This window comes from Amaranthus tricolor, chromosome 1 (genome assembly GCF_026212465.1).
Source record: "Amaranthus tricolor cultivar Red isolate AtriRed21 chromosome 1, ASM2621246v1, whole genome shotgun sequence".
Classification (NCBI taxonomy): Eukaryota; Viridiplantae; Streptophyta; class Magnoliopsida; order Caryophyllales; family Amaranthaceae; genus Amaranthus; species Amaranthus tricolor.
Window position 1 is genome coordinate 43,177,357 of NC_080047.1, and position 21,889 is coordinate 43,199,245.

General features: G+C 29.3%; 2 protein-coding genes and 1 long non-coding RNA gene across 3 annotated transcripts; 1 reads left to right on the top strand and 2 right to left on the bottom strand.

Moving 5' to 3' along the window:
• Positions 1-258: 258 nt before the first annotated feature.
• Positions 259-6,742, top strand: LOC130827444 (nudix hydrolase 16, mitochondrial-like). The gene is made up of 4 exons (XM_057693166.1): positions 259-728; positions 4,448-4,562; positions 5,915-5,998; positions 6,119-6,742. The coding sequence occupies exons 1-4, from the start codon at positions 622-624 to the stop codon at positions 6,371-6,373; spliced, it is 561 nt and encodes a 186-aa protein (XP_057549149.1). The 5' UTR covers positions 259-621; the 3' UTR covers positions 6,374-6,742.
• Positions 6,743-11,163: 4,421 nt separating this feature from the next.
• On the bottom strand, positions 11,164-13,962 carry LOC130827454 (uncharacterized). Its single transcript, XR_009047201.1, has 3 exons — positions 13,756-13,962; positions 13,467-13,625; positions 11,164-12,081 (listed from the first exon to the last, which is right to left on the bottom strand). It is a non-coding gene; the product is annotated as an uncharacterized LOC130827454 (long non-coding RNA).
• Positions 13,963-19,675: 5,713 nt separating this feature from the next.
• Positions 19,676-20,632, bottom strand: LOC130827459 (uncharacterized). Its single transcript, XM_057693187.1, has one exon. It carries the CDS (start codon positions 20,440-20,442, stop codon positions 19,876-19,878), a length of 567 nt encoding a protein of 188 aa, XP_057549170.1. The 5' UTR covers positions 20,443-20,632; the 3' UTR covers positions 19,676-19,875.
• Positions 20,633-21,889: the final 1,257 nt, after the last annotated feature.

Consider the following 21,889-nt stretch of genomic DNA (forward strand, 5'->3'; position numbering starts at 1 on the left):
TCTTATATAAAATAATAAAAATACATTTGTGAAATATCACTTATAAATTGTTTACTACTAAATGTAGTATATTATGATGGACCCTTAATTATTATCTAATACAATATTTTTTTAGTATTTTTGGATCCTTAATTATTATCTAATACAATATTTTTTTAGTATTTTTGGATTGGTCTCGGTTACAAATCGCTCTTACACCTACAAAATAAAATAAAATAAAATAAAATAAAATAAAATAAAAACTCAATCTTCCCCTTCTCCACATTTGTAATCTGATTGTAACCAACATCACATCATCCAATTAGCCATAATTTTTAAGACAAATTATACTTCTAATTTCTATTTATTTTTCCTCTCTCTTTCTGCGAAGGGCGAAGGGAACAATAATAAACCGTAGCATATCCTCCTCTTTCATCCCTTTCTGGGAAAAAAGAAAACAAAATTTATGAAGAACAATGTTTAGTACCATTAAAATCAAATTTTAGTCAAGAACAATTCATGGGTATTACTGGGTTATTTCTGAAATTGGTTGACTCATTGATTGATTGATTAAAGGATTAATCTTTTTTGTTTTTGATTGATTTAAAAAGGTGGGTTTAGTTATGAGATTCGTTATTATAAATGGGTTCTTTTGGAGTTTTTGAGAAAGAAAGTACAATGTCTGAATTGGTTGCTCGAACTGGTCGCCATCAACAACGCTATGAAGATGGTTGTCGCCTTGTTGCAGGGTATCTCTCTTAATCCCATTATTTTCTCTTTGATTGGTGTATTTAATTGTTCAAGTGTGGTTTTTTATTTTTATTTTTGTTCATGGGTTTGTGTGTTAAGAATTATTAGGAAATGCATCTTGGTTTCCAAATCTAAATTTCATGCAATATTCTTTGTTGTTTTGTATTTTAAAGCTTCCCATTCTGCCAATGTATAAGTTATTGAATGTAGTGTTGAATCAAGAGCCAAATTCCTGAAGATTGGCTCCATTCAGCAACTTATGTGCTTGAATTGGCTGTAATGAGATCAGCTTGTTGTGAGTTTTGTGGCTTCGAACACGCGTGCTCTGCTGTAATTTGAAGAGGTTTTTGTTGAAAGCCTTTAGATGAGAGGAACTAGTGTGTTGTGTGCAACCTCCAGGTTCTAACAGAGTTCCATAGAGAAAATTAGACGGGAAAGTCTTTACTTGAGGGTAGTAATTTTCAATAGCTCTTGTTAGAACTAAAAGAGAGATTTCTCCATGAGCTTGTCATTGAACTTATAAAAGTGCCTTTAGAGATAAGTTGGTTGTCATCATTCTGAGGAGAGAGAGCCATGTGAAGAGCAAGAGGGAGTTGAGAGTGTGATGATCTCATTTCAGTCTTATTGATGTATTTTGCTGAATTCATTGATAGAAAAGTTAATATTTTTGATGAGCGAGTAACTAATTATAATATGTTGTCATTCTAGTTGAGGTTGTGGGTGATTGGAGGCTAAAGTTTGAATCTTTGGAGTTGTAAGAGGGAGAAATTTAGGGTCAAGAGATGATGGATGGAGAAGCTGAGTGGGATTTTTTGAAACCCTAAGTGTGAGGAATTTGTATGATGTATTGAAATCTAAGCGGTTGTTTATTGGATTTTAAAAGAGTTAATTGCAATCGGGAAGAGCAAAGAAAAGAGATAAGATTTTTGTTGTTGAAGAATGAAAAATAGTAAGAAACAACTAGGTGTAGTAGCATTGAAGATTAGAAAATTCTATCAAAAGATGGTAAGGCCTAAGGAGGTGAAGACGAGAGGAAATTGAGTAAAGAGGATGGAAATGGTTGATTATGAAGACAAAATACCTTATTATTGCTACCAACTGGCTATATTTTTTTTGCAAGAAGTTGAGAGATGCCTCCAAAAGTTGAGAATTTTGAAGAAAAAATGTTAAGATGATCCTACGAAGAGAGTTTGGATGACGAGGAAGCCAGATAAGGTGGTAATGTAGAAAAGCTTAATGGGAGTTTGAAAGTCCCAATTAAGATGATGATGAAGATGAGGTGGAAAATAGCCCATCAGAGATAAAAAAAAGATGTCGATGAAGAAGAAGAATCCAATTGAGGAAAGGAAGGCAAATTGTACTTTCTTTTTGGGTGCTTTATGTGTGTTGTGTGGGAAGGAGAAACTTAGGAAAAAAGGGGGAGCTTCCCAACGATGATGAAGCCTAGGTGTTGATGACCAATGATGAGGACGAAGGTGAATGGGAGTTTGACTATGGGAAGTAATATCACATTTTTCGAGTTAAGAAGATGCTTATGAGCATGAGGGCTTGTGGAGATGAAAGTATGACCTTGACGCGAGGTGAGCATGAGGGCTTGTGGAGATGAAAGGATGACCTTGACATGAGGCGAAGAGATTAAGATTGAATCCATTAGAAAGATTGCATTGAAGATGCACAATGGTATCGTGAGGAGGTTAGGGAATTCAAGATATATGATAAAAGAGGAATCTAATCTCATTGAGGAAATTTGAAAAGAGGGGATGCACTATCAAGACTTATAGTTACAAAATCGCTAAGGGGAATATGATGGTATTGGAGGATTGATGTGTAACAATGGTTATTTGTTGCAATGTCTTTCCCTCCTCCCCTCGTCCTTATTTATAATGACATACCCTAATCTATAAATGCTAAAATACACATAATACCTTCATATCCTATATATGACAGCAATCTCTAAGAGTTCTCCGTAAGTTGGAGGTCACTAGTGATCGGAAAGAGAAAGTCACATATAGAACTAGAGAGCTAAGTGTGTGCTATCTAATGCTAGTTTTATTGACATTTTTTTTTGAGTTTATTAATAGAATAATTGTAATCGTTTAAGAGGGGGTCATTAAGTTACCCAAAAAATTTGTGTGTTGTTGTCGACACTTGGTTCCTACCATTGTTGGTTTGTTGTTTGTTCCTCTTAACCACAATATCCGATCCCCCCTAGTTATAACATGTGGGATGTTGCAAGGTTATTGTTAAGTGGTCCAACTTTCTATTTTACTTCGATTATATCAATGAAAAGGGTATCGGGAATATGGTCTAACTTACTACTTGTTGTTAGATTTGGTCATGCTTTTGTTCTTTGCTTATACAACAATTCCTGCCGAATGGTTTTTAAATTTTCTTGTTTTAGTTGAATGAACTGGGGCATTGTGCATTGACTGGATCAAGGCTTTGATCTTGGGATTTATTTTGGGGAAAGTTGATAAAATATTTAATTAATGAACTTGCTTGAAATTTGACTTGATGGCTCAGTGAAACATGTTTATAATTAAAGGGGTGTTTGGTATAGAGATTGGAAATGGAATGGAAAGGCAACCTTCTAAGAAGGGTAAGGGTAAGGATAATGGTTGTTGTTATTTGTTGTTTGGTATGCTAATGGAAAGGGAAACACCTATTAATATTGCATTATCCCTCCATAATCAGTACAACTGAAATATAATCTACCTTCATAGATATGATGACAAAAGAAAAAAAAACTACTATGAAACTTCAACTTTTTATATATATATAAATCCCAGCAAATTAACCATAATTGAAGAATTTGGGATTGAAGGAGTAAGAAAAGCAAATTGAAAATTTCCAGATCTTTACCCATAATTTTATTCCTGTTGCATTCAAAAAAGAGACTCAAAAAAAAATTAAAAATAGTGGGAGAGAGGAAGATGATATATTTTGTTAGTTAGGAGCACTTGAAGAAGAAAATATGATAGAAGAGAATCTAGCTTGAAGGTTTGAGTTTTAGAATGAAAGAAAGAAAATGTAACATTATTTGTTTTCACTAGTATTTACGAGGAAACAAATGATTGGTAATGGTTTCCGCTAGGTAACGGTAACGGATAGCCAAAAACCATACCAAATACTTTCAAACGGTAACGAATAGTTGAATCCGTTTCCAATCTTAAAATATTTGATACCGAACAACCCCTAAGAGTAGATCCATTTTGTTTTAATTTTTTGGTATGGTTTTGTTTGCTGTATCATGTAACTGGAGAATATAGAATATTTCTGTACTCGTTGCGGGCTATTCTCGAATAGTGGTGGCTTTGATATATTGAGCAAGAACAACAACTGTGTTCAATCTCATTGTATGTAGAAATCTAGTGATGTGCATGATCACATATTTAACTCGACAAGTTTGAAGTTTGAACACGTGGAGGGGTTATCTCTAGTTATGGATGTTGCTAAGAAGCATCTTAATGACGAAGTTGGATATGTTACCAGAAGAAATTTGTCGTATTGGAAATTTAAAAGTAGCAAAAGAAATCAGTGCTAGAAAATAGGTTAGTTCTGAATTGCGCTGATTCTTGTTTGTGAGCATGCACTAAATGGGTCTTTTTTTTACGTGTGATGGGCTACACCATGGATCGATTATTTATTTTTACTGTGAACATCTTTATTCTTGCTTTTTAGAGATTTTCTAGGATTTTAACAAGAACTTTATCTGCAGGTGTATCCCTTTTAGATATAGAAGTTGCGACGGAAGTGATGGAACAGAATTTGAGAAGCTTGTGGAAGTGCTTATGATCAACTCAACTAGTGGGCCTGGTCTTCTGTTTCCAAAGGTGAATTTGTTTACATATTTCTTATCTCTGACTCACTTTTATATCTTTTAGATTTGATTTTACGGAAATTGGAGGTCTCAAAACTATTGCTTCTAACTATAACGGCTAGAATATGTGTGATGGCTTACAGACACACACTCATTATATCAATAGATAGAGTATACAAAGTAGGATATGTGAGGAACGACCGAAGATTTTCCAATCACGATCCTAGATGAGATAACAAGACCTACATAGGGAGAAGTTCGACATTGCTTGTTGTTCGACAATGACATTGTATAAGCAGATGAAATTCCTTTTTAGTTACTGCTTCAACTTCTAAGTGGCTCAATTTTTCATCAGGATGTAGATCATTGTAGTAAGGTTAGAGGGAAAACTCCATCGAACTGCCATTAGACAATCACTACTATACGTGCTAGAATGCTGGGCATTTAGAATGGATCATTGTAGTAAGTTTAGAGGGAAAACTCCAAATTAAAACATCTCGAAGTTGCAGATGTTGAAACAAAATGAGATACTACGTCGCTTTTTGTTTAGTCATGTTCAAAGAAGATCGAAAAATTTATCGGATAAGTAGAAAGTTGGAACTTCTATAAACTTAAAAGTGGGATATGTAGGCTGAAATGACCTGAATAACAAGAGTGCAGACAACAACACAACAATAATGTCAGAGCCTTAATCCCAAAAGATTGGGATCGGCTACATGAACCAATATATAGTTCCAAGTCTTCTTCGGACTTCCTGCCCTCATGTTAAACGATTTTCTTTGCACATACCCAAACCATCTTAAACGATTATCGTTCATCTTTTCCTCAATATTTCAACTCCCTTGAGGTATGATCACTCATCCATCGAAGCATTCACATTTAAGCTACTCCCATCTTCCTAATATGATCCGTTCTAAGAGCCTAACATTTTGATCCATATAGTAGCATTGTTCTAATGGTCATTCGATAAAATTTTTCCTTTAACTTTAAGAGCACACCTTGATCGCATAATAATCCATCAGCCGTTCTCCAACAAGAGTGAAGAGTGATGTGAAAAATTGGGATTTGTAGAAACATATATGATATAACAATCTATAGCAATGAATGGAGCTGGACAATATATGTAAATTATCATGGAAATTTTAATTTTATTAGTTGAAGATGTATTAGATGTTACTAAATTTCCTTGGTGATGATTTCTACGCTAATTTATTTTTGTTCATATAGCAGAGGGATTATGGATTTGGCATTTTTGTGTTGTATGTGTTATTTTGTTTTTGCTTGCATTTTCACATATTTTCACCAGGAAAACTTTTCTCTGGTTATCGGTTTTTCTTATGTTTTTGCTCATTCATAAAACCCCAGGGAGGCTGGGAAAATGATGAAACTGTTGAGGAGGCAGCACGACGTGAAGCAATGGAAGAGGCTGGTGTGAAAGGCGACCTATTGGTATGTACTTTTATTTCATTCAGAACATTATGCTGTTCTTGCGGATAACGAGAAGTGTTCTCATAAAAAACTAAGTAATGCACTTGTGAACATCAAAAAGTTCGTTTTTTCGTATTCCAGGATTGTGTTGGATACTACGACTTCAAGAGCAAAACCCTGCAAGACGATTATAGTCCAGAAGGTTTATGCAAGGCGGCTATGTTTGCGTTGCTTGTGAAAGAGGAACTCGAGTATTGGCCTGAGCAGAGTACCCGCGAGCGGAAATGGTTAACCATAACTGAAGCGTTAGAATGTTGCCGACACCCATGGATGCGGGAAGCCCTTGAAGAAGGTTTCATGAAGTGGCATGCAAACAGGGTCGCAATCACCGAGTAAGAAGTCGAATTTTCACGAGTTATTTCAAGATATATTTTCAGGGTTTTTGTTGGAGCTTTTTTCGTTGAATTCCCTTTTCTGGGAAGGGATGACATCATCATCACGACATCACCATACCCAGTGTTTTACGCCCATAGAAAAAATGATTAAGATGAAAGGGATGTCGTCTCTTTTTTTAGTTTTCTCTCTCTTTTAGAAATCTATTTTGCCTCGAGTGGTTTTAAAGTACAAAGAAAAGGCATGTTGAGTTCCCCCATGGCCCCAACTGTTTTTAGAGTTGTCTTAATTTTGATTTCCATAAGAAAATTGTACATTGTGAAAAGGACTATGGAGATTAGACACAACTAATTGCTCTGTTTTTTTTGGTTTCTTGATGTGCAGCTCATTTTCTCATCTTGATTAAGAGTTAATACTCAATGCTAAACCAAATTCATACCTGATTTGGTGTATTTCTCAACATACTATGGTTTCGCTTTCGACTTTGGATGAGATGAAAAGATAAATTATATCTGTGGATAAGAATCAAAAATGGAGGGTAGGCTATGATTTTACTAGCCTTCCCTTGCTATGAATCAACTTTATTAACTACACACTTATTTTCTTTTTTTATCTTAACAATTAATTTTTACCATTCATTTATATTTTTATCCACTATAATTTTCTTTTCCACTAAAAATACAACAATTTCATCTAGGTGTTTGGTTATACTTCCCCCATTTTGCTATACTTGCTACATTTGACTTCTTCCGCAAGTCAATGTGTTATCTTAATCATTTATATATTAAAATATATACATCTAAAAATTATAAAAACTTAATATTATAAAAGCATGCGATTAGACGATTTAAATTAAATTTCATTTAATTATATTTTTTCTAACATATTAATCTCAATATATAAAATAAGTTTGAAAGATAAATAGCTATTTATCAAAAATTATATAAAGAATATTTGATAACGGATTAAATAGTAAACACTACAGAAGAGGGAGTACTCCTATTCCTATAAGACAAGGACATGGGCTCATAAAGTTGCAAGTGGGATATAGAGGTGTAGAATGATGGCATGCCCAATTACACAATAAACAAAAAGATTATGAGTACTCATCAACTTCAACGTCACATGCCCTCCACTTATTTGCGTGGATGGAAAACGTAACCATCAAGTCATTAGCTGTTTTTTAAGCCCTACATTTTTGGATTTTTATTTTCAATTATTGACATAACTTAAGAAACTAAACATTTAATAATTCAAAATAAATTAGGGTTTTAGAACTACATCTGAAGAGTTAATTATTTAATATCTCGGTCAAATTATATTTTTAGATTATTTTTAATTTGTTACTTTATAGAGTAATAAATTACTCAATTATAATTTTTCTTATATTTTTATTTTGCAGGTTAATCATGCTTTGAAACTATGGAGTGAGATTGATCTAAAAATTATTTATATTAATAATTGTTATGTTTCAATTCAAACATTTCAATTTCAATTGCTTAGCTTTTATATGGATTTGATTTGGGTTTGAAACTTTTTAACTTGTAAGACTTGTTTAGCTGGTTTAAATTTATAAAGTAAGTTTGTTTAGCCTTATATTTATATTTAAATATAGATGTGGCAGTATCTTTTCCATTATTTTGACTCATTTTATATTTTTCCTAAAAGTATTTTAAGAAAAGACATAATTATTGGATTGTCATAAGGACAATTATAAATCTACCAATCGGTAACAAGTTTAAAATCGATAACTTTTATTAAATAATTAATCAAATGTTATACTACATAATCCTTCCTTTTTTTCACTCGCATTATTTTTGTTATCTAACGATTCTTTATTGCTCACATTGTTTTTCTTTTTAGTAAAAATGTTATTTTATTACTTTCACTACTTTATTTGTGTGACCCACCTTTTAATTATTGAATAATGTATTATCTCCACTATAAACAAAATTAATGATAGTTTACACGTGTAAACTTTAATACATGTCTTTTAATGTTTAACAATTAGCTCTTTAATGTCATTATTAGTGAGAAATATTGAATTTTTCATCATTTTCTTCCCTAACTTAATTTATATGCAATTACACTTTTTTTTTATAGTTAATGAAATAGACCGTGAGAAGATGAGGGCTAGATGATCATAATAAAACTCGAGATCTTATCTAAAAAAGGTAAAACTTATTTTAATAAGGACAAAATTAAATTATCTTATGTACAATTATACCTAAACTAGTATATGTGCCCGTGCACTGCACGGATTTCTATCAGTTTGATGTTTAATATAATTTATATTTAAGAATATTATAAGTATTTATTTTCAAGTTTCAAAAATAATATATTTTCAATTTTTTAAAATTCAGTTAATTAATAAACAAATAAAATAAGAATGATAATAATATAATTGATGGATTTATGTATTAATACTGAATAAACCTAATTAAGCAATAAATATGTACATATTTAAATCGAATGTATTGCACTATATGTTATTTTGATAAATTCATTGTTAATGAATTATACCCATTGCAAACTTCCAATTATTTCAATTTTTATTATTTCCTAAATCAATTTGCATGTAATTAATAAGAAACCAATAAGATTATTCTATATATCAGAGCTCTAATAACCTGACACTTGGAATTTTGAATGTAAAACTTTTTTAAAAAAGGAATTTCTTTATTATTATCTTTTAATATTTTTGTAATTTAAAAATAATATTTTAATAAAATATTTGAATGTCACATTATTATTAACCTAATTTTACATAGCTTTTAAATATGTTAATAAATTATACCCATTGTAGACCTATAATTATTTAAATTTTTATTATTTTTTAAATCAATTTATCATGTAATTGATAAGAAAGCGATAAGATTATATCATTCGTCGGAGTTCCAATAACTGATTTAACTAAAAAAATGGAAAAAAGTATATTTTTGAAAAGATTTGGGAGGGAATTTAAAGGAAGTAGTTCATAAGAATTGGACGAAAAAAGGGGGAATAATCAATGACCGTGAACGTGGGTAATGAATAAAAGAAATTACAATAGACATCCATATCAATATTCAATATGTGCCAAAAAAAGGTACCATAAATCAAAGGAAACTCTTTATCCATATCGAGAGAGACAATGAGTGTAGCACAAAGTCCAAACCCCTAAAAGACAAGTGATGGACCTACAATTTCCAAGTAGCTTGATCAGCTGTGGGCCCTTTGGCTTGTGGATAGACATGGTAGTTGGGCGGGTCGGACTGAATGCAGGGCGGATTGAATTTGGGACATGTCAAATGCGGGTCACAGACTCACATGTCAAATGTTTTAAAGAGGATCATTATAATCAGCTAGTAGTCAAGACCTAAATTTTTCAAACATCTCCATAAAGAGTTGATTTTTTTAATTAGCATAAAAACAATAAAAGCAGCTAATATTTTCAGCTAGTCAAACAAGCCAACTAAAAAAGTCAACAGTTAACAATAAACACCCAACAACCAACAATCAATTGTCAAACACTCCCTATATATAATTGTTATTTTACGTAGTTGATTGATATTATAACAATATAATACTACAATTTTAGCTTTTTAATCCAATTTAATAATTCGGTGTTTTATTATAACATAATCATAAATATAGAAAATTACATTAAAAACTCAAATTGATAAATAAAAACGTTATTTATCATGTATTTTTGAACTAAGTTGCTTGATTGGCCTATTTAAAAATTTATTTTTGGACCCTAACGAACCCATTATAATAAAAATCATTAACGACCCGTTCCGCTTATTACCCACTAAATATAATTAAGTCCGCAGTCCAATTAGCCGATCCGCCCCATTAACCAGCTCTACTTGTGGGATTGTGCCTATAATAGTGGCTGTCACACAGAAATTATACCCGACGATCTAACATTTGTTACGAAGTTGACGGGCCAGTACACCAAGTTGACGCTCGCTGGATTGCTGGCTAAGGCCAAAGAGTAGATAATTGGTACGGAGTACTCATGGATCATTGATTCTCCTCAGCTGTTTATTGCAGCATGTTAAGCAACTTGATGCACCTTTTCTGTACTGATACATGCATCTTACATTCCTACTTTTAGAGCTGAATTTTTTACGGAACACATTAACATTATCAATTTCAATTTGTTGGTTATATTTTATTGAAGTGTTTATTATTGTTTACCTTGGTGAACGAGTAGAGCGTATTTTGCTTTATAAGCTTTAAGAGTGACTTCTACTGCTACCATTTGGTTTAGTAATGAACTTCCTTTGAATTTATAAGTGGATAATATAACTTCTTCTTCGATCCTTCTTTATTTTTGGGTAACATGCGACAAATAAATTAAAACGAATAATGTATATTTATTTGATAATTGGCTTTTTGGTTGTTAAGCTTGACTTTTTGTTGTTGGTTACTTAGATGATCATGAATTATATTAGATAAAAGATGGTTTTAAAATAAAATAAAAAAATTTGCTCTAACACTTTTTTTATTGACTTTTAACTTTTTGGTTTATTTTTTCTTTAAAACATTACAATCAATAATTGATTTACTTAATATCTTCATTAATAAATAGTTTCACGGCTAACAAAAAATTCAATAAGTCAATTGAAACAGTCAACTACCAACTGTGAAATGTCAAATAATTTATTTTTTTTATTACTTTCTAACCAATTTTTTCACCTTTTAATTCACTATCAAATTCATTTAATAATTTATCTAACTGTATTTTCCTATTTTGATTTTTATTTACTCTTTAAATATTTACAATCACTTTAAGCGGACACATATTCTTATTTAACTCTACTCCATCCTCGATTCATTATTGTATTTAATCAATTTAGCACACTGTTTTATTCTTACATTTCTCTATTTATTGATTAAATAAGTGGTTTAACTATATTCAATTCATCTTAACCAAATGCTTTTACTTAGGTTTATACTACATTTCTTCATTTTAGTGAAAATTAATACATTATCCTCTTATGCTAGCTTTCAAAGATGTGACAGATTTATAGAGATGGTGAAATATTATAGACCAGTTAAGATTTTAGATAAGGGTTTGGTGAGGAAACGAAACTATTTAGAAGAATAATAAAGAGTCATAATTAGTGTGTAAAAATAAAGAGTAATAATTTGTTCACAAATTCTTAAATGATATGATCTCACGGTAAGATTATTTCTTTTAGATTGATTCACTGTGTACTTATAGTTTTAAAGTAAGTGATCACTTACAATTTTAAAGTAATCAATTGAGAAAGATTATTTCTTGATGAGACGATCCCATACAAGACTTGTTGATTGACCCATATATTATTCGCTGTTAGATCGACCAACAAAAAATAATTTGCAAAGACACCACTTTTGTAACAACCCGACTTACTGTCGACTGAGTAAACAGGGTCATCACGGGGTTCACTTCCCAAGAAGTTGAAATCACACTTCCAAAACTTGAGTAAAGGGATCACCAGCTTATTAACGTAACTAACTCAGCTATATTTCAAAACAAACAACTAACTAAAGCAAAGGATAATCATACAATTTTCTACAAGTCCGATTTAACCAACACAGCCAACAAAATTTACATTTATCCAAAATTCCTAATACAAAACTATAAATTCCTAAGAGCTCAGCTCAATTTACATCCTTGAAATCTCTAATCACCTCGCTAATCCATTATTTCCCACTAGTTTCGATCTGTAGACAAGCTAAAAGTGGAAAATAACAGAAGGTCAGATTAAACTGAATGAGAAGTAACAATCTAAAACAACAAAACACAGTAATTCAAATCATAGGTTTAAAAGCAACATCAGTTCCCTAGATCTATGTGCGCACAGGGAGTCTAGTTTGAGAGGTGCCCCATAGCTCTAAGGCTATGTCGCTCTCTGGTGAAGCTAGTCAATATCTGAATGACAATTCGCTTCAAAAACAGGAAGCAGGGAACAATGTTCCTCAACTCCGTCAATGACCAGCTCGCAAGCCCGATCCATTAACCATATCATAATATTAGCATAAGCATTCACAACAACATTTGTCTCAACAATTTCCAATTCAAAAGAACTTTTGATAAAGCTGTTTTACACGAAAAGTAGTTTGGCCAGACCCTTTAAGGAACTGCTACTACTCACCAAAAAAAAATGCTTCAAGAAACTAAGTCTGGTACTCCGCGATCACTAGAAGGGCTCCTCGATAATGTCGCCTCCTGAAGCATAACAAATATAGCATCGCAACAAAGCAATGATACTACAACTAGTTTCATATAGCTCATTGCATCTCATCCTAAGAATGTATCTCAGTTCCATCTTCTATTCTAATATTTCTAATATCAAAGATTGCGCAAGTTCTAACTCTAACCCCAAAATCATAAGAAAATATACAACCTCATTCAAAACTAGCTTATATTCTTGTAAAGATTGTGCGTCCCCACAATCCCCTTTGCATTTCCTATTCAAACACTTCTATGTTCATCTAGACTCAAAACCAAGAAACTAAACAAGATTAACAAACTATCCAAAAGAAAGATTCAGCTAGTTTATCTATTCAACTAATAATTCCACACAAGCCCTAGATACTCTCTAGAACAACCAATCTTATATAATCAAGGGTTATATCCAACACTTACATTTACCCAATTAATAACAACAACAAGATTTATCCACCATTAGTAATTTCACAAGAATTTCTTAATATTCAAGAACATCAAATTTCCATAATCTTTCTACATCTAACATCCTATCGATATTCTAGTCTTTGTAAATTACGTACTAATTAATAATTCCAACAAATTGTTTCAATATTCCACAATCTTCCATTTATACATCATAAAACCCAAATTACATTTGATTTTAGAATTCTTCCCCAAAATTCCTCAATAACAATCTCTTATAATCACATATCAATCATCACATAACTCACTAATAACACATTTTTCATGAATTTCCAATTTAATGATTCATCTACTAACTCATACACATTCCAAGATTCAACAACATTTAGGGTTTAATACATAAATGAAAGATTATACAAGGGAAAGTATATGAATAAGAGCATGATTATTAAGGAAAAGCAAAAGAAAGAGATCAAGAAGGATTACCTTCTGTTAGCAATAACAAGAAACGAGAAAGAACAGATTCAATGCTTGTTTTTGGCTTGAATTTGATGTTTAATCAACAGGACCAAAACTCACTGATTCCTTCCCCAAATAAGCAAAATTCAAGGTCAAGGAAGTGAAATTTTCGGATGATTCTATACTCTTTGTGGTTCGAATTCAGAGGAAAAAGAGCAAGAAAGATCAATTAGCCATAATTTACACAAAACAATCAAGAATGTATAAGTATAGATAATCTACCGTGAAAATCACGAAGGGAAGAAGAAGGACTCACTGATTTCGAAAGTAGGTCCTTCGAAGATCAGAGGGAAGAAGAACGGGTCATGCCCTCGCAGCCATTGACGTTTTCTTCAAAGAAATTTAGAGAAATATGGGTTTGAAGGTTGAAAGAGGGATGTCGTGAAGGGAAGGTGCTCTTGCTGGTTTTGTCTGGGTTGTCGACGTGAGAGAGGGAGAAAGAATGGGTGCCTGATTCCTTGAGTTCATACGAATAAGGAAAAAAAAGGGGTTTTTAATTTATTTTATATATATTTATTTATTTATTTTTAAACAAATTAAAAGAAAGGAAAAGAGGAAAAAAATTAAATTGAGAATGTTTCATGTCATGTGCATTTAAGATCATTCTCGCACTGATAATTCTCTTTAACTTACTCGTCTTAAAATATTTATTTCCCAATGTTACAACTTTTGAGAGGGTTAGGTGAGAATCATGGATTAATCTGGTGGTTGAGAAATTTATCTTTTGTCCTTGTGATAGAGTTTTGATTCTCACTACATACAGGAAGAATTAATTTCCTCTTCCGTAATTTGTAGGTACCAAAACTAACCCGACGAATCGGCACTTACCCGTATTTTAATCGAACCCATGAAACTCGACTAAAAAGGATTTTACAATTACATAAAAACTAACATGAACACAAGACTCGATTTCAAATCGATCCGAGACTCGATTGCAAACCGATCCGAAAAATATGATCCAAAATCAATTTAATGATTAAAATGAACACTTTTACTTGTATAGATTCTCGAACCTATATATCAATTAAAAAATTGTGCACTTTGTCAGAAATCAGAATTGAGTAATTGTGAATTGTTAGCTCTCTTTAGGGTTGATAAGGACCCTACAAACTAAGAAAAAAACGTACGGATCAAATGCAACTCATCTGTGCAAGCTGCAATCTTAGAGAGGGAAAACGTAAAGGTTATTAATTCGTAGGGATGTTTAGACAAAAGAATTCAATACTACCCTAAAACCTTGCCTTCTTGTGCGACCCCCACCGCACCAACTTGAATCCATGATAACTTTACATGCACTATATTTATATATGTCAACTACTATATTTTCAAATTATTCACAGTAAAATTCGTTTTATTACGCAATTTAATGTATTGATTTGATCATTTATATCTTAAGTTATGTATAACTAAAATTATAAAAAATTTAATATTATAATAATACGCAATTAAATAATCCAAACAAGAGTTTTGACTATATTTCTTCTTATATATATTAAGTATTAACCACAATATGTAAAATAAGTTTGATAATGAATGACAACAAAAATATTTGTATATCAAGTATTTTATAGTCGAGCGATAATTCTCAAATTTTTAGTAAAATACTTATAATTCTACTAATAAATAATTCCTTGTAGTGTATAAATTGAAAAGATAATCAAGAAAGTTGCATATTGCGTCAATCATATGATACATATGTGAAATGGATCACGTGAAAGCTAAAAAATTTATTGGTAAAAACTAAAAATGGGGGTACCTATATATTTAGCCTTCAAGGATCATATTTTATTTGTTAAATAATATATGCAACTTTAAAATGGAAATAGATATCTTTAGAGGTACGTCCATGCATATTGCAAATAACATTTTCATTAAAATCTGAAAATAATAAACATTGTAGCCTTGTTTTCTCTTTTTCTCAATCTTTTATTTTACATCAATTCTTCGACAATCGATACAATAAAGTTGTTACGTCAGTTGAAGAAGAACAGACGCATGAAACCTTCACCCAAACTATATTTTAAAAATTCTTTTTGTTTTATTTTTTGTTGACGTAAGTTTTTTTTTTCGTCGCATGCAATTGCATCTATATATAAATCCAACCCAAAATGAGATACTTAATACTTGTGTAACAGCTCTGGGTTCTCAACACTCACATTAAAATGGTTACTTGCATGGTTGCACATCCGTGCATCAAAAAATAAACGATTTATAAATTAATAAGTAATAAATAAACGATTTTAATAAGACTACACAAAGTATTTAGTCTAATATATGTTTAGTAAGTTTCCTCCATAAAATCAATTGGTGTATAAAAAATGGACTAACCAATTAATGTTAATCATAAACTTTTTAATTCTAATTCTTTAATTTTGAATCTGAATAATGCCAACGAACTAAACCCCTTGAATTTGAAAAATTTTATATCTAATTCCAAAACAATACCTTTTATTTAGAATCACAAGTGAATAGTCATTAAATTTTTAGTACTGCATTCATATATACTCTCGTTGTTTTTATTTGTTTTATTCATTCATTTTTCGTTTAGATTTCAATGTAAATTTAAAGTAAAATAGTTTTTATTATGATCGAGGTTTCAAAAATTTTTAAAAGTTGATATTTAAAAAATTATATTGAAACGAATCTATCTAGATCGCGTATGAATATGATTTTTCATATAGATCGATGAGAAATTATAGTCAAAGTTTAACACTAAAATTTGTAAATTTTATTTGAGAAAAACATATGAAAATAGAGGGAGTATAAAAATATAATTTTAAACAATAATGTAAGTATATATTATCGTTATATCAAGTTTAAATTTTTTTTCATTAAAATGTAATAGTCGAAATAATAATATAAGAATTTGATAATAGAAAATTGAATGTGAACATATGTATTTTTTTTAAAAAAAAAACTTAAATAAGCATTAAATTTGTTTATATTAAAAATATAAGAGTAATATCAAATTACATTTAAGAGACTTTAAAAGACTTCCTTATATACAACATTCTCAGTGATTTAATTACTCTTTGTTAGAAATTTGACAATTTAAAATATGGCATTTACCTTAATTATAAAATCTTTTGCTATATCTTATAATCGAATTTATCATTTTATATTCAAATAACATTTTATGTTTTCTGCATTATCTTTAATGACTCTTCGAAAAATTATAATATTATATTGTCATAAATAATTATTAAATAAATTCTTGTCATTTTCACAAAATTCAAATTACATATGTGACTAATTAAATTAGACATAAGTACTCAAAACATAGTTGACTATATAGAAGAAATTAAGACTTTGACTTTGTTTTAGAAATTCTTAAATGGAGATTTGTCATCTTGATCTACATTTTATAGTCTTTGAATATGAACTATTTATCCCTAGCTTTTAATTAATAATAATCACTAGCTAATAAAAATAAAACACCAGTTCGCTCGCTCCCTCCTTTTCTCATCCCCTTTTTTTCTCGCGTTGTGAAAGTTTTAGTAAATCAACATGAGATTATATATCATTTATAATCGATAATAAAATTATATTACATACAATTACAATTTAATAAAGATCTCTAAAACAATTTAGCTACATTACAACTATATAAATTGTTGAAAAACATGATGTTACTAGTGTAGTTTAGTCAATCTTTTTGAAGTATAATATTTTTTACTTTAGAAATTTTTACTTTTTTATATAAATATATATTTACTATTAAGATAAAAGCCACAAGAGCAAACCTTGTATGAAATCTGTAAGACATATATATATATATATATATATATATATATATATACATATATATATATATATATACATATATATATATATATACATATATATATATATATACATATATATATATATATATACATACATATATATATATACATACATATATATATATACATACATATATATATATACATATATATATATACATACATATATATACATACATATATATATATATATATATATATATACATATATATATATATATACATATATATATATATATACATATATATATATATATACATATATATATATATATACATACATATATATATATACATACATATATATATACATACATATATATATATACATACATATATATATATACATATATATATATACATACATATATATACATACATATATATACATACATATATATATATACATATATATATATATATATATACATATATATATATACATATATATATATATACATATATATATATATACATATATATATATATATACATATATGTATATATATATACATATATGTATATATATATATATATGTATATATATATATATATATGTATATATATATATATATATGTATATATATATATATATATGTATATATATATATATATATGTATATATATATATATATATGTATATATATATATATATATGTATATATATATATATATATGTATATATATATATATATATGTATATATATATATATATATATGTATATATATATATATATATATATATATATATATATATATATATATCTCAAATTTAAAAAAAAGAATACTTTAAGTATAAAGGGAATGTTTTAATTAATTTAGTTGAACTGTTTAGCCCAATTTATCAAAATTGTCGCATAGCAAAATCGCCTTAAAAGAAAATTTGTGTAAAAAAAGCTAATGATACTGCTAGAGTACATAACATATTTTACAGCCGTAATCATTCGTTTAAGCTTTTGGTTGAATTGGTTTTTTTGACATAGTATTAGAACCAACGTGATAAAAAAGTCACATGTTTGAATCTCAATGACCCTCATTACAAGTGAAATACTTAACGCCATGTATGAGAAGAGCGTTTATGGTATCCACACTTCAACCCTAAAGGGCTCTTGTTTGAGGGGGCATGTTAATATATATGACATAATATAAAGCCTCAATCATCAGCTTAAACTTTTGATTGAGTTGATTTCTTAATATGGTATTAGAAGTTACCATGGCAAGAAGTCATGGGTCCGAATCTCAATCATTCTAAGTTAAAAAGAAATATTCAACACCGTGTATTAGATGAGTATGTGTTACATCCACACTTTTAGTCCGAAAGATTTACTTTTAATGGGGCATTTTAGACTACATAATATATTATGAGGCCTCAACCATTAACTTAAATTTTTGGTTGAATTTATTTTTCATAGATTCATGTCTATATGTAATTATATATATATATATATATATATATATATATATATATATATATATATATATATATATATATATATATAACGTAAATAAATGGTAATGATATATATTAACCATTAGTTTGGCTTGTTTTGCATACAGGAGACCACTGTAGAATCACCAATGCATAGTGAAATACTCAAAAAGTCCTAATTCACGGAATTGAAGGGAATATATAAAGTATTACACTAGTACTTCTATTAAGTAGTCAGGACTTTATATCACATTCTCGGAATACATTGGATATAAAGACGATAGACTATGCTAATACTTCTTTCTATTTCCGTTACTTGTTTTATTTGGTTTTTCAACACTATTTATTAGTCACTCTTATTATGTGATTTGTTCTTAATCTATAAATTACAATATAGTCATGTGGGATCTTGTTTAATTCGTCTTATTGTAAATTTTATTAATATTAATTTTTTATAATTTTTACTTAAGTACAATTAAAGATATTTAAAATTGAAAATGTGCATTGACAAATATGCTAAAACCAAATGAGACAAGTAAAGAGAATAAGGAGTATTAAGATGAGATATTAATACTCTGTCGACATTAAATATATTATTTATTAATAATCAATTAGATCGATCGAAAACTAAATACCTTTAAGTTCATCTACCTAATTTTATTTAAATCAATTCATCTACCTAATTTAATTAAATCAATCACATTTTTTAAAACAAATCAGAATATAATATATATATATATATATATATATATATATATATATATATATATATATATATATATATATATATATATATATATATATATATATATATATATATATATATGAATGACATAAAATAATTATATTTCTAATTAATAAAACTTCTACAACATAATTTTTAAAATTATCCATCATAAAAGATTAAAAGCTAAACTGATTAAAATATATAAAAAAATAATTAAAAATAATGATAATTCAAATTAACACATTAAAAAAAATCCAAATTACAAAGACTAATTAATTAGTGAACATCATCTAGAAAAATACAATATAAATGGCTCTCAACTATTTTTCTTGGCTCAGGGCTTAACGAACTAACAAAATTTACATGATAGAAAAAAACCAACGTACAATTTTATTTGAAGATTAATACCTTTTATTCAGCTAATTATGATCATTTTCAACCATAAATAAAAGCTTGGAAAGTACTCTCCAAATCCTCAACATCAACATAACTATGAAAAGGCCCAAAATAATCATAACTAAGATAATCAGACGGCTCAAAACAAGCAGATAAATCCACATCTTCTTCTTCATGATGATCATCATGATCATGATCTTGATCTTGTTGAAGTAAAACTTGATCATCATTAGCATTATTACCATATGAATTATTATCACTAATATTAATCATACCACCACCTATTTCAACCTCCGTTGTTTGGTGGTGGTTGATGTCGTTGTCACCACGGACGGGTTTATTGGGCCAATCGACGACAGCATCGCGGCCCGTGAGGCCTTGGACAAGGGCTCGAAACTCGGCCGCGGTGACTTGGTATCTCATAGGGTTAGATATGTGAACAACCTTAAGAGGTTTATTAGGATAATTATTGTTGTTATCCATCATTTTGTTTTTGGATTTGGGTGATTTTTTGGAACGTTTATTTTTTACTTCACTTTGTTTAGTGCTTAGTTTATGGGGAGGTTTTGAGATAAAATTAGGGTTTTTATGGCTAACATTTGACATTTTTCAAATATTTTTTGGTGATAGTTTGAATTTAAAGAAGGGATTATTATGATTGGTATAATAAGTATATATATAAAGAAGATGATATTTATATGGTGTCGGTGAGCTATATTGATGGAGGAGAGATAGGGTGGGAAACAAAGGACAAGAAGAAGAAAATAAAGGATATAGAGTGATGGAGGATAAATGAACGTAAGTGAGTGAAGTCAGCATTTTATTTTATTTTCACAATCTCATTAAATAACTTTCATATAACAAAAAGTTTAATAGCTTATTTTGTATGAATTCATCTCATTATAAAACGAATCCATATTATAATCATTTTATTTTTTTGATTTATTACTTAGATATTCTGAGTGATTGGTCACTTAAAGATTATAAATGATTACTTTAAAACTATAAAAAGTGATCACTGTGAGACTATAATTGGTTATTTTAAGACTATTAGTGATCGCTTTAAAGTTATAAGAAATCAATTTAAGAATGAAAGTGTATATTGAGTCAACTCAATAAAAATACTCTCACCGTAAGACGTGTCATTTGGAAATTTCTAAAAGTTTAAAGAATCAATATACCATGACCACTCACGCCATCTTAGAGAGTGATTTATTTAGATGTTTATTTACTACGATCTCCATCCATTCTACCCTATCTGTTCTATTTAGTTTGACACGTATTTTAATGTATGTATTTAAATTTTGATATCTTTAATGTAACATTCATCATCATCATACTCAGTGTATCCCACTCATAAAAAAACTATAAACAGGGTCTGAGGAGGGAAGGACGGTGGCAACTAATACCCATAAGGAGAGCACGACCAAATGAGTCCCCCGGTTCGAGAAAGATAATAAGACATAGCTACACGAAATCTTTAATGCTACATTAATAAAATTAATATTAATAATCTTTGTATTACATTATAGATTTAAAGTAAAACACAAATCAAAAATAATTAATGAATAGCATCAAAAAACAAAGACACGTGGACTAGTATGGAGGTAATAATTAAAATTATTTCAAACTTGACTCTAATTTAAATATATGCTTCCAATTTTTTTGCATAAGACCTAAAGGATCTTGGTCTGGGTAAGTCTTCTCACCCAAAGTCGTTTAATTTTCAACATAAATTCATACCGCTCCATTTTACTTCTAATCATACCTTAAACGTAAAAGTGATAAAAAAATATTTAAAAAAAAAAAAAACATTAAATTTAGTCCCATTGCATTTATGTAAAATTAAGGATCAATTTTGTATCTTAGACGACCTATCAGACCCATTGAGACTCTTTTCCTTTACGATTTTGTCTTTTGCTCTACTTTTTCTTGCCAATCTCTTTGGTTCCTCCAATGGTTCCATTAAGTCTAGTTTTCCTCCCTTTTGATGCATTTTTTTCAAAACATTTGGAAAAATCAAACTTCAAAGACAAACATAAAATTGATTACA